The sequence below is a fragment of the Nerophis ophidion genome, linkage group LG23 (assembly GCF_033978795.1).
Source record: "Nerophis ophidion isolate RoL-2023_Sa linkage group LG23, RoL_Noph_v1.0, whole genome shotgun sequence".
Lineage (NCBI taxonomy): Eukaryota > Metazoa > Chordata > Actinopteri > Syngnathiformes > Syngnathidae > Nerophis > Nerophis ophidion.
The window spans coordinates 29453732-29465810 of record NC_084633.1 but is presented as its reverse complement, the minus strand read 5'-3'; the positions used below and the strand labels follow the sequence as shown (position 1 = coordinate 29465810).

Here is a 12079-nt window from a genome sequence, read left to right as displayed (position 1 = left end):
AATATCACATATGATTCCATTCGTGCCTGATTTGTCCTCAAAATTCAGACAATAATGTAGTTTGTCTGCGAAAAAATCTAGAAAAATGTGTTATCTGTCCAAGCTCAGCACATGGCCATTTTGTTGCCTGGATAATATAATAAACAGTTGTTTGTCTATTCTATCACTGTTTGAAGGGGAACTTCATATTTTGGGGAATTTTGGCGAAAGTTCACAATTTTTATAAAAGACAAGTAGGCAAAAAAAAAATTCTTTTTTTCGCTTTCTAACAAATAAAAGTTCGCTCGTTCTCGGTGGCTAGCAATGCAGCTAATGGGAGCAATCAACCCTACCTCTAAATCACTTTAAAAATGCATCCAAAAATCATCAACACTACTTCATTTACATTCCGTCACCTATATAATAACCAAGCTGTAGAAACATTGTTATTGTAAGAGCAAATACCGAGGAACTATTTTTGTAGCGTAGTAACACATCAGCATGCTACGATATTAGCTGTTAAGCTAACTATGGCAAGAGACAAGCTAGTAACTGCGTCAACAAAAAAAGTGTTTGGTTTGTAATGCACAACACAATGCGATAGGACACCAATCTGTACTGACTGGAAAACATGAACAATCACATTACAGTATCTGTGAAGTATTAGCCCACATTATATGTTTTGTTTGTACACAGCTAGCTAGACAGTGGTTGTACGGTATTATGCTGCATGTATCATGACTACTAATATTTAAGTCTGATTCACTTGATGGACAGTTGTGCTTTTGGCCCAGCTGGCCAGGGATGTACTTTCCGTTTGATTTGGGTAAGCACTCCATTTATGTAAAAATAGCTCGGCTTCAAGTTTCACATTTTGCAGCTTTGATTTACGCCGACCTCGCTCTCTCGGCTTCCGTCTGCGCAAACGTCTCGCCCTTCCTTCGTGCTCGCCTCTAGAAGCAGTAGTTAATCCACAGCATATTCAGCTCCAAAAAGATATGGTTGTCCGAAAAAAGTCGTATTTGTTGTCTGTTACCAAGTCTGCCATAATTAGAACACACACTTGCATTAGTTTCCAGAAGTAGGAAAACACATTTGTTGCCAGAAGTTGGAAGTGTGCTGCTATGGAAACGGAAATCTTCCCGGCAATGATTGAAATAATTAAAATACGGTAAATATTGAATATATTACATATTGTTTTGAACCTGTCTGTTACTACATCATATATATATACATACATATATATATATATATATATATATATATATATATATATATATATATATTTATCTATACTCGCAGTGTGTATATTGTACATATTACATGTTATGAAGGTGTCTGTTACTACATTATATATATATATATATTTGCAGTGTGTATATTGTACATATTACATATTGTTATGAAGATGTCTGTTATTACATTATATATAAAGTTGCATTGTGTATATAAAATGTTAATGGGGGGGTTTGAAGTTGTTTTAGAGGCTTCAAAGGTTACAACGAGGTCTCCCATTAGCCGCAAATTAAAATAAAAAGCATGTCTGTTCTTGTCTCTCATAATGATTGTGAACAATAAGCAATATTTTTAAAGGGAGACAAAAGTGAGTTTAAATTCCGCAGAATAAAGTGTGAGATTATCATACCAAGAATACCAAGTACAGTATTTGTTTTCTTTTTTTTAAACTATTTCATCCTTTCACATTTGCCACATGAACAAGGGTAATAAACTAAAATAGGTTTTTGTTAACAGATTGCATTCTTGGTTTTGGGTTTTTCACGTAAAGAGCTTCCGTTCCATCTGGTTTTTCATTCTGCAGTCTATTTGTGAAGCTTCTCTAATCTTCAAATCAACTTTTTTTTCTCCCCCTTTCCTCCTTGTGTTCGCCGCGTCTCTGCTCAGATTGTTGATCCAGTCGGGAATCGATATCAACCGACAGACCAAAGCAGGCACTGCCCTGCACGAGGCTGCCCTCTGCGGCAAGACAGAGGCGGTGAGACTCCTGCTGGAAGTAAGTGGAACTTTTCTGAACTTGCTTGTGTTCTGAAGCTGTACCGATACACTTTGCAACGACCACTTCCTCTAGGAATCTGCAATGGTGCTGAGTGTGAGCTTCCTACCCTGCAACTTTGTCCAGTCACCACAAAGCATGCCAAATTCTCCTAATATTTATCCAAACATATCCAATTGCTGGGTTGCAGGTGATGCTACATGTGTTTTACCGCCAGGGTTACACTTTTAGATGAGAAAGATTGTATGAAACACAATACAAAATAATGTACGACTAACAACTACATTAGTGGTATGAAGTACTGCATTTAACTTGGAGAGTGGTTCTCTGCCGATATGTAGCATTTTGACCTAACGGTACTGTTTTTTATTTATTTAGTTATTTACAACTACAACAGAACTACAAAACCAGCGAAGTTGGCAAGTTGTGTAAATGGTAAATAAATTCAATGACTTCCAAATCCTTTTTAACTTATATTCAATTAAATAGACTGCAAAGACAAGCTATTTAATGTTCGAACTGGAAAACTTATTTTTTTGCAAATATTAGCTCATTTGGAATTTGATGCCTGCAACAAGGTTCAAAAAAGCTGGCAGAAGTGGCAAAAAAGACTCAGAAAGTTGAGGAATGCTCATCAAACACTTATTTGGAACATCCCACAGGTGAACAGGCTAATTGGGAACAGGTGGGTGCCATGATTAGGTATAAAAGCAGCATCGATGAAATGCTCAATCATTCATAAACAAGGATGGGGCGAGGGTCACCACTTTGTGAACAAATCTGTGAGCAAATTGTCCAACAGTTTAAGAACAACATTTCTCAACCAGCTATTGCAAGGAATTTAGGGATTTCCCCATCTACAGTCCGTAATATCATCAAAATGTTCAGGGAATGTGAAAAAATCACTGCACGTCACCTACGATATTTTAGACCTTTGATCCCTCAGACATTACTGCATTAAAAACTGACATCAGTGTGTAAAGGATATCACCACATGGGTTCAGGAACACTTCAGAAAACCACTGTCAGTAAGTTGCTACATCTGTAAGCGCAAGTTAAAACTCTATTATGCAGAGCCAAAGCCATTTATCAACAACACCCAGAAACGCCGCCGGTTTCGCTGGGCCTGAGCTCATCTAAGATGGACTGATGCAAAGTGGAAAAGTGTTCTGTGGTCTGACCAGTTCACATTTCAATTTGTTTTTGGAAACTGTGGATGGGGTGTCCTCCGGAAACAAAGAGAAAAAGAACCATCCGGATTGTTATAGGCGCAAAGTCCAAAAGCTAGCATCTGTGATGGTATGGGGGTGTATTAGTGTCCAAGGTATGGTTAACTTACACATCTGTGAAGGCAAAGTGCTGAAAGGTACATACAGGTTTTGGAGCAACATATGTTGCCATCCAAGCAATGTTATCATGGGCGCCCCTGCTTATTTTAGCAAGACAATGCCAAGCCATGTGACACAACGGCTTTGTAGTAAAAGAGTGCGTGTACGAGACTGGCCTGCCGGTAGTCCAGACCTGTCTCCCATTGAAAATGTGTGCCGTAATATAAAGCCTAATATACCACAAAGCAAGCAAGAATGGGAAATGATTCCACCTGAAAAGCTTCAAAAATTGGTCACCTCAGTTCCCAAACGTTTACTGAGTGTTGTTAAAAGGAAAGGCCGTGTAATACAGTAGTAAAAAACGCCCCTGTGACAACTTTCTTGCATTGTATTGCTGCCATTAAATTCAAAGTTAATGTTTAATTGCAAAAAAAAAATGTGTTTCTCAGTTCGAACATTAAATATGTCGTCTTTGCAATCTATTGAATTGAATATAAGTTGAAAAGGATTTGCAAATCATTGTATTCTGTTTTTATTTACAAATTACACAACGTGCCAACTTCACTGGTTTTGGGTTTGGGTTTTGTATATCCGCAAATAAAATATATACACATAAAATACCAGTATTTTGTATAAAAAAATTTAAAATAAAAACTTGAATTTGCAGTTCCGGTAGGAATTGCGTGTGAATACCCTATGCGCGCAAGCCGCAGAACCACCGATATGCGTGAGTGGAATTGAAATGCTTGAATGTCCAGGGTGAGTGGAGTGTGTGGATGTTGGAACGGTTCAAATTGGTTGAGAAATGTGGGATATGGAAAAGTTTGTGAATTGCCCATTCATTTTCAATGAGGGGAAATTCCTGGTAATTCCGAGTAATCAGGGAATTTTCGGAACCGGGAAACGTGCTGGCTTGAATGTCCAGGGTAAGCGCAGTGTGTGGATGTTGGAACGGTTCAAATCGGATGACAAATGTGGCATATGCATCCATTCATCCATCCATTTTCTACTGCTTGTCCCTTTTGGAGTTGCGGGGGGGTGCTGGAGCCTATCTCAGCTGCATTTGGGTGGAAGGCGGGGTACACCCTGGACAAGTCGCCACCTCATCGCAGGGCCAACACAGATAGACAGACAACATTCACACTCACATTCACACACTAGGGACCATTTAGTGTTACCAATCAACCTATCCCCAGGTGCATGTCTTTTGAGGTGGGAGGGAGCCGGAGTACCCGGAGGGAACCCACGCAGTCACAGGGAGAACATGCAAATTACACACAGAAAGATCCCGAGTCTGGGATTTAACTCAGGACTACTCAGATCTTCTTATTGTGAGGCACATGCACTAAACCCTGCCCCACTGTGCTGCCTGTGGGATATGCAGTACATTGTATAATGCCCATTCATTGTCAATAGGGAGAAAATTACAGGAAAATCTGGAATTTTGGGAAAGGGAAAACTTTTTTTGCCTGTGTGGATGGCTGAAAGGTCAGAATCGGGTGTAAAAATGGTGCAACATTTTGAGAATAATGGGTATTGTAAAATTATGAATACGTCCATTTATTTGAATGGGAATTTCAATCAATCAATCAATGTTTACTTATATAGCCCTAAATCACTAGTGTCTCAAAGGGCTGCACAAACCACCACGACATCCTCGGTAGGCCCACATAAGGGCAAGGAAAACTCACACCCAGTGGGACGTCGGTGACAATAATGACTATGAGAACCTTAGAGAGGAGGAAAGCAATGGATGTCGAGCGGGTCTAACATGATACTGTGAAAGTTCAATCCACAATGGATCCAACACAGTCGCAAGAGTCCAGTCCAAAGCGGGTCCAACTCAGCAGAGAGAGTCCCGTTCACAGCGGAGCCACCAGGAAACCATCCCAAGCGGAGGCGGATCAGCAGCGCAGAGATGTCCCCAGCCGATACACAGGCAAGCAGTACATGGCCACCGGATCGGACCGGACCCCCTCCACAAAGGAGAGTGGGACATAGAAGAAAAAGAAAAGAAACAGCAGATCAACTGGTCTAAAAAGGGAGTCTATTTAAAGGCTACAGTATACAAATGAGTTTTAAGGTGAGACTTAAATGCTTCTACTGAGGTGGCATCTCGAACTGTTACCGGGAGGGCATTCCAGAGTACTGGAGCCCGAACGGAAAACGCTCTATAGCCCGCAGACTTTTTTTGGGCTTTGGGAATCACTAATAAGCCGGAGTCCTTTGAACGCAGATTTCTTGCCGGGACATATGGTACAATACAATCGGCAAGATAGGATGGAGCTAGACCGTGTAGTATTTTATACGTAAGTAGTAAAACCTTAAAGTCACATCTTAAGTGCACAGGAAGCCAGTGCAGGTGAGCCAGTACAGGCGTAATGTGATCAAACTTTCTTGTTCTTGTCAAAAGTCTAGCAGCCGCATTTTGTACCAACTGTAGTCTTTTAATGCTAGACATGGGGAGACCCGAAAATAATACGTTACAGTAGTCGAGGCGAGACGTAACAAACACATGGATAATGATCTCAGCGTCTTTAGTGGACAGAATGGAGCGAATTTTAGCGATATTACGGAGATGAAAGAAGGCCGTTTTAGTAACGCTTTTAATGTGTGCCTCAAAGGAGAGAGTTGGGTCGAAGATAATACCCAGATTCTTTACCGTGTCGCCTTGTTTAATTGTTTGGTTGTCAAATGTTAGAGTTGTATTAATAAATAGAGTTCGGTGTCTAGCAGGACCGATAATCAGCATTTCCGTTTTTTTGGCGTTGAGTTGCAAAAAGTTAGCGGACATCCATTGTTTAATTTCATTAAGACACGCCTCCAGCTGACTACAATCCGGCGTGTTGGTCAGCTTTAGGGGCATGTAGAGTTGGGTGTCATCAGCATAACAGTGAAAGCTAACACCGTATTTGCGTATGATGTCACCTAGCGGCAGCATGTAGATGCTGAAGAGTGCAGGGCCAAGGACCGAACCCTGGGGAACTCCACACGTTACCTTAACGTAGTCCGAGGTCACATTGTTATGGGAGACACACTGCATCCTATCAGTAAGATAAGAGTTAAACCAAGACAGGGCTAAGTCTGACATACCGATTCGTGTTTTGATACGTTCTAATAAAATATTATGATCGACGGTATCGAAAGCAGCGCTAAGATCGAGGAGCAGCAACATAGATGACGCATCAGAATCCATCGTTAGCAATAGATCATTAGTCATTTTTGCGAGGGCTGTCTCCGTCGAGTGATTTGCCCTGAAACCGGATTGAAAGGTTTCACATAGATTGTTAGACGCTAAGTGTTCATTTAACTGCTCCGCAACAATTTTTTCGAGGATTTTTGAAATGAAGGGAAGGTGAGACACCGGTCGGTAGTTTACCATGAGGTCAGGATCGAGGTTAGGTCTTTTAAGGAGAGGATGAATAACCGCTTTTTTGAATGCTAGGGGAACAGTGCCCGAGGAAAGTGATAAGTTTATAATATTTAGCACTGATGGACCTAATAATACAAAGAGCTCCTTGATCAGTTTCCCAGGAAGAGGGTCAAGTAAACATGTTGTTTGTTTTATTCCATTTACACGTTGTAACAATTCCTCTAATGTTATTTCCTCAAAACGAGAGAAACTATTTTGGAGGGCAGTATCCGCCGTATATACAATCGTGTCAGTGTTAATAGAACCCCGTTGTAGCTGGGACGCATTGTCTTTAATCTCCTTTCTAATGACTTCAATTTTCTTACTAAAGAATTGCATAAAGTCATCAGCTGAGTGGGTGGAGCTACTGGAAGGAGTCCCTTGTTGGGTTAGCGATGCTACCGTACTAAACAAAAATTTAGGATCGTTTTTATTACGGTGGATGAGATTTGAGTAATAATTAGCTTTAGCTAAGGTAAGCATGCGTTTATAAGTTATTAAACCATCACTAAATGCTTGATGGTGCACCTCAAGTTTAGTCGTGCGCCATTTGCGTTCCAGCTTTCTGCATAATAATTTCTGAGCTCTAGTTTCTTCTGTAAACCACGGGGTGCGCTTTTTTGGAGCCTTTTTTAACTTTAGCGGTGCTATGTTATCAATGGTTTCGCGCAGGGCGTCGTTAAAATTGTTAGTGAGGTTATCAATAGAGCCCACATACTTTGGGAATGGTGCCATTACCGAGGGCAGTAGGTCAGCAAGAGTTGTCGTTGTGGCCGTATTAATGTTGCGGCTACTATAGCAGTTATTATTATTATTAGTTTGACGAACATGCGTCTGAACCTCGAATTTTATAAGGTAATGATCGGACAATACTTTAGTATACGGGAGTATCGTAACTTTGGAAGCGGTGATCCCCTTGACAAGCACTAGGTCTATCGTATTACCGTTGCGATGCGTGGGTTCATTTATTATTTGTGTGAGACCACAGCTATCAATTATACTCTGGAGCGCTACGCACGGTGGGTCCGATGGGGTATTCATGTGGATATTAAAGTCCCCCATTATGATTATATTATCGGCGTGTGTCACTAGATCAGCAACGAACTCTGAGAATTCATTGATAAAGTCCGAACAGGGCCCTGGGGGGCGGTAGATAACAGCCAGGTGTAGAGGCAGCGGTGTGACAGACCTCATAGTAAGCACCTCAAACGATTTATATTTATTATTTATGTTAGGACTAAGGTTAAAGTTTTCGTTGTATATTAGTGCGACCCCCCCACCCCTTTTAAGCGGACGGGCAATATGCGCATGTGTAAAGTTAGGAGGACATGCCTCATTTAGCGCAAAAAAGTCGTTTGGTTTAAGCCAGGTTTCGCTGAGACCGATGACGTTAAGATTGTTGTCTCTGATAATATCATTAACTAACAACGTTTTGGGAGACAATGATCTTATGTTTAAAAAACCTACATTATAGGTAGTGGGCTGTTTTAGGGAATTTTTGATCAAATTATCCGTAGTAGCAATATTAATAATGTTGTGTTTATTATGCCCAGTGCATTCAGTATAATTACGACCATATCTAGGAATTGATACGACGGGAATGTTCCGATTGTTTGATTGTTGCTTTGATAAACTGCACGCATCATGGTTAGCCACCTCAGTAACGGGGATGTTCCGATTGTTTGTTTGTTGCTTTGATAAACTGCACGCATCATAGTTAGCCTCCTCAGTAACGGGGATTTTCCGATTGTTTGTTTGTTGCTTTGATAAACTGCACGCATCATAGTTAGCCACCTCAGTAAAACACATGTCCAACTCTGAAACACTCAAAGCAGAAAAAACTTGTTCTAATTTAACAGACTCCTTACCCAGACCAGTAGTCTCGCACCTTCCATCTAAATCCGTCTTCAGGGTGGAGGGAAGTGGTGTACTGTGGGGATTAGCCTTCTGCTTTGTTTTTAGCCCCGCTCGACATCCGCGTTTCCGATCACACCGCTGGCGTCTGCTCCTTAGACGGCCCCCGCTGCTACTAGACTCCCCTGCTTCACAGGCAGCTGGATGTAGCCGCCGATGTATCCCCATGCTAGTTAGCATGTTTAGCACGCCCGCGTCTATCAGTCCAAAACGGCCCAATATGTCCATATCCAGAAGTGTCTGGCGGTCGTACGTGATCACGGAGTGACCACGATGCGAGCCAGCCATGAAGTATGCAGAACTGTCCGGCATTTCCGCCAAATGTTCCATCTTTAGCAAGAGCACCGCAGTGTCGCAGGCCGTCCGGGCGCCGCCATCTTGCCAATATCTTATAAATTTCTTATAAAAATTTAGGAATTTCGGGAAAACCAGGAATTTTTTAAAATATTGATATTAGCACAATTTTCCTCAATGATATGGATGGGTTGTGTGTTTCTTCTGAGCTCCCTTGTTCTGCCTCCTCTGCCAGGGCTTTGAGGGCCTTCTTTAGAGTGAAGCCTTTGATCCTGAGGGACTTTAGGAGCCGCTGGGTGGACGCTCCAGTGTAGTCTCTACAGCCAACTTCTAATGGATAGGTGAAGGGCCTCCACCCTGCTTGTGCGCACTCGCTTGCCAGCTCTGAATATTTGTCCCTCTTTCTTTCAAAGGCAACCTCCATTCCCTCTTCCCATGGTTCTAGTTCTATAATGATGACAATTTTAGTAGAGGTGGATCACAGGACAATGTCTGGGCGTAACAAAGTTGTTGTAATATCTTGAGGGAACTTCAACTGACGATCTAGATCAGCCCTCATGTTCCACTCGCCGCCACCTGACATGAGGGACTGGATGCTCTTGCTGCTGCTGTGAGGCTGGCCACCTTGCTTGACAAACTTAATCGACCACTGAGCTGTTCCCGGACTGGCCCCATTTGCTTCCACTTTGCGTGCCTCCAGGATTTCAGCTAGCTTCCGCAGGATGCGGTCATGCCGCCATCCATACCGGCCCTGCGACAAAGCCACCTTGCAGCCAGAAAGAATGTGACGCAAGCTTGGGTTCTGGGAGTCAGAGAGCTGGCAGGTCACCTCTGCCCCGTACCACACATGCAAGTTCCCGGGACTGGGGAGGGTATCGTACGTGGCCCTGATGAGGAAACTTAGCCTCGCCTGGGGCATTTTCCATATGTCTGCCCACGTAACAACTCTGTTGACAACGGCCTCCCAATTGGTCCATCTCCCTCGCTGCTGTTGGCCCACAGCCTTGATCATGTAGCTCTCCTCTTACATCTTGACCACTTCTGAGATCACCAGATCTTTTGTTTCCTTCCTTGAGGCTTTGGACCACATCTTGGATGGTGTTCTCCATCCGAAGCCGGTTCTGCCAGACTGTATCTGTCCTATCATCTCCTGGTGTTTCAGTCAGACGATGGCCTGGTCTACTGTCTGCGTAGCATTTCACTTACGCCCTGTACAGACTTGGGTCTTGGTGTTACGGACAGACGGGTCAGGTGAGTCTCTGAGCTCGAACACGAGTCTCACCTTCTCCTGTTTATAGCCCAAGCTGATGGATTTCCGTGGCAGCTTCAGAATGGTTCTTCCAAACAGTGCTGTGTTGGAAAGACATCTGGGTAGGCCCAGCCATTTGCGAATGTAGTTATTGGCTTTTGAGTCCATCTTGAGGACTGTTGTGGGGGTGACGTCGCACAACTTCAAGGGCCACATCAGGCCATGGTATAAGGTGAACTGGTAACACCAGAGGGCTTCACGGTGGCAGAGGGGTTAGTGCGTCTGCCTCACAATACGAAGGTCTTGCAGTCCTGGGTTCAAATCCAGGCTCGGGATCTTTCTGTGTGGAGTTTGCATGTTCTCCCCGTGAATGCGTGGGTTCCCTCTGGGTACTCCGGCTTCCTCCCACTTCCAAAGACATGCCCCTGGGGATAGGTTGATTGGCAACACTAAAATTGGCCCTAGTGTGTGAATGTGAGTGTGAATGTTGTCTGTCTATCTGTGTTGGCCCTGCGATGAGGTGGCGACTTGTCCAGGGTGTACCCCGCCTTCCGCCCGATTGTAGCTGAGATAGGCGCCAGCGCCCCCCGCGACCCCGAACGGGAATAAGCGGCAGAAAATGGATGGATGGATGGTAACACCAGACCTTGAATTTCCCTGGAAGATAGCTTTGATCAATTTTGTTCAGGCCATCCTTCAGCTGAGAAGTGACAGAGGCAGGCATGTGCTTATCAGACATGTCAGCAGTGTAAAGCCTTCCGAGGCTCCGCACAGGTTGGTCGACCACGCTTGGAATTAATTCACCATCCACTGAGAATGAGATGTTGCCATTTCTGGCTCCTTTCCGGATGGAGAGGCTGCGGGACTTGGCAGGTTTTATTTTCATCCGTGCTCATGCCAGGAGCTCCCCGAGTCTTTTCAGGAGTCTGGAGGTACATGCAGCCGTCTGGAGGAGGGTGGTAACATCATCCATGTAGCTCCGCAGCGCCGGGAGTCGCTGGCCTGACTCAGATCTCACTCCTCATACCATCTGTCTCCCGCCAATAAGGATGATCTCGAAGGCTGTTGTGAACAGTATTGGAAAGATAGAACAACCCATTGCTATAACCTTCTCTAACTGGTGCCAACCAGTTGAGATCTCCTGAGTCGTGTAGCAGACTTTGAAGTTTTTATAGTAGTTTACTACCAGGCTTTGGATGCATGATGGAATGTGGAAGAAGTTGAGTGTAAAGCTGATGACTTGATGTGGAACCGATCCATAGGCATTTGCCAGATTCAACTAAACCACATGCAGGTCCTCTTTGTTGCGCTTGGCTGACTGGATTTGCTCCCAGATCATGGCCGAGTGCTCCACGCAGCCAGGGAAGCTTGGAACGCCTGCCTCCTGACAACTGGTGTTGATGTAATTGTTTGCCAGAAGGTAGTTGGTTATCCGCGTTTGCCACCACGATGAAGAAAAGCTTCCCTTCCACATTCAGTAGGGCAATGAGTCTGAACTGGTCGATGTTACAGGAGTTGCTCTCCTTTAGGATAAAGGTTGTTATTGCTCTGCTCCATGATGATGGTATGGACTGGGTTTTCCAGACAACGGCCATCAGCTTTCACAACAGCTTCAGGAGTCCGGGACAGTTTTTGAAAACCTTGTAAGGTACCCCGTTCAGTCCGGGTGCTGAAGCAGTTCTTGCACACTCAACCACTTGTTTAACCTCAGCCCATCTCGGGGGGGTGGCGTCAAACTGCAAGGAAGGGTCAGGTGGGCGAGGTACATGCCCCGGTGATCCAAGGGGGAGTTCCTTTTGGCTATCACTGAGCTGGACTGTGATGTGTTCCTCCAACTCCTGCTCACTGGTCTGGAGTGTCCCGTTCTTCTTTTCCTCTAGCAGGCTTCGAGC

At 43.9% G+C, this 12079-nt stretch overlaps 1 protein-coding gene and 1 long non-coding RNA gene across 7 annotated transcripts in view; one reads left to right on the top strand and one right to left on the bottom strand.

Annotated features, from left to right (window-relative positions):
* Positions 1–12079, top strand: part of caskin1 (CASK interacting protein 1) — a 258191-nt gene that overhangs the window by 156469 nt on the left and 89643 nt on the right. For all 6 annotated transcript variants that reach the window (XM_061885604.1, XM_061885608.1, XM_061885606.1 and 3 more), the window contains exon 7: positions 1882–1990. In XM_061885604.1, coding sequence (XP_061741588.1) covers positions 1882–1990 — 109 coding nt within the window. The remainder of the gene's footprint in view (positions 1–1881; positions 1991–12079) is intronic.
* The window catches only part of LOC133541887 (uncharacterized), a 135949-nt gene that overhangs the window by 92116 nt on the left and 31754 nt on the right, over positions 1–12079 (bottom strand). The gene's annotated exons all lie outside the window — the stretch shown is intronic.